The sequence below is a fragment of the Otolemur garnettii genome, unplaced genomic scaffold (genome assembly GCF_000181295.1).
Source record: "Otolemur garnettii isolate 467f Iridium unplaced genomic scaffold, OtoGar3 scaffold00051, whole genome shotgun sequence".
Classification (NCBI taxonomy): domain Eukaryota; kingdom Metazoa; phylum Chordata; class Mammalia; order Primates; family Galagidae; genus Otolemur; species Otolemur garnettii.
In genome coordinates, this window is record NW_003852446.1 from 9,169,180 (window position 1) to 9,171,223 (window position 2,044).

Consider the following 2,044-nt stretch of genomic DNA (forward strand, 5'->3'; position numbering starts at 1 on the left):
AGCTTGAGGCTCTGTTTCAAAAAAAAAAAAAAAAAGACACAAGCATGATAAAAGGAAAGATTTACCATGAAAATACAAAACATTTGAATTTGCTTGTACCCAATAACATAGTTTTTTTTTTTTTTTTGCAGTTTGGCTGGGGCTGAGTTTGAACCCACCACCCTCCGTATATGGGGCTGGCACCCTACTCACTGAGCCACAGGCGATGCCCTTTTTTTTTTTTTTTGGAGACAGAGTCTCACTATGTCACCCTCGGTATAGTGCCACGGCATCACAGCAACCTCAAACTCTAGGGCTTAAGTGATTCTCTTGCTCAGCCTCCCAAGTAGCTGGGACTACAGGCACCTGCCACAATGCCTGGCTATTTTTTGGTTGCAGATGTCATTGTTGTTTAGCTGGCCCAGCTGGGTTCGAACCCACCAGCCTGGGTGTATGTGGCCGGCACCCTACCCACTGAGCAACATGTGCCGCCCCCAATAACATAGTCTTAGCTAACAGTAGATCAATAAACTTGACAACTTTAAATTGAAAGGCTTCCATATGACCAAAGACACTACTGACAAAGAAAAACATCCCAGCCACAGATTCAGTACATGTCTGCAACAAATATAACAAAAGGGGGGGTATTTGAATAATGAGTTATATAAAAGGACTGGCTGCTACAAATGAATTTAAAAAAAGAGAAACAAATCAATAAAAACTGCATAAAAGTCATGAATCAGCACTTCACAGAAGAAAAATATATGGTCAATAAACATATAAAAAGATCAATAGGCTCGGCGCCTGTGGCTCAGGTGGCTAGGGCGCCAGCCACATACACCTAAGGTGGCGGGTTCGAATCCAGCCCGGGCCTGCCAAAACGACAGTGACGGCTGCAACCAAAGAGGTGGCCGGGTGTTGTGGCGGGCGCCTGTGGTCCTAGCTGCTTGGGAGGCTGAGGCAGGAGACTCGCTTGGGCCCAGGAGTTGGAGGTTGCTGTGAGCTGTGATGCCACATCACTCTACCCAGGGGGATAGCTTGAGGCTCTGTATCAAAACAAAAAAAGATCGATTCAGTAGCAACTGGATTTTCCGAGAGGCTGTTCGTGAGCGTTAAGCGGTCAAACGTGATCAAACCTTTGTAGCGTCTTCGCATTTGCCAACAGGTCAAAATGCAAATCTTCATAAAAAGCCTGACTGGCAAGACCATCACCCTGGAGGTGGAGCCCAGTGACACCATCGAGAATGTGAAGGCCAAGATCCAAGATAAAGAAGGTATCCCTCCTGACCAGCAGAGGCTCATCTTTGCTGGCAAGCAGTTTGAAGATGGTGGTACTCTTTCTGACTACAATATCCAGAAAGAGTCAACCCTACACCTGGTCCTCCGTCTGAGGGGTGGCTGTTAATTCTTCAGTCTTACATTCACAGTGCCCAGTGATGGCATTACTCTGCACTATAGCCATTTGCCCCAATTTAAGTTTAGAAATTGCCAGTTTCAGTAACAGCTGAACCTGTTCAAAATGTTAATGAAAGTTTTGTTGCATGGTAAAAAAAAAAAAAAGATCAATAGTAGGCTCGGTGCCTGTGGCACAAAGGTGCCAGCCACATACACCTGAGCTGGCGAGTTCAAATCTAGCCCACGCCCCCCAAACAACAATGATGGCTACAACCAAAAAATAGCCGGGTGTAGTGGTGGGCACCTATAATCCCAGCTACTTGGGAGGTGGAGGCAGGAGAATGGTTTGAGCCCAGGAGTTGGAGGTTTCTGCGAACTGTGATGCCACAGCACTCTACCCAGGGTGACAGCTTGAGGTTCTGTCTCAAAAAAATATATATGTCAACAGTACATTAATCAAATTGAAACTATGATAAGATACCATTTTATACACATCAGAGAAGCAAAAATCAAAAAGTCTGAAAATATCAACTGTTGGTGATGACAAAGAACACCAAAAATTCTCATTCATTGCTAGTACAGGTTGTAAACAGTATAATCACTCTGGAGAGCAAGATAGCACTATTTCACAAAGTTGATCACATACATACCCTTTGACATTCCAATCCTA

General features: G+C 44.7%; 1 protein-coding gene across 1 annotated transcript; it reads left to right on the plus strand.

The window, feature by feature from the left end:
* The first annotated feature begins 1,084 nt into the window (after nucleotides 1–1,084).
* Nucleotides 1,085–1,526, plus strand: LOC100960596 (ubiquitin-like). Its single transcript, XM_012806417.2, has one exon. The coding sequence runs from the start codon at nucleotides 1,151–1,153 to the stop codon at nucleotides 1,382–1,384; it is 234 nt and encodes a 77-aa protein (XP_012661871.1). The 5' UTR covers nucleotides 1,085–1,150; the 3' UTR covers nucleotides 1,385–1,526.
* Nucleotides 1,527–2,044: the final 518 nt, after the last annotated feature.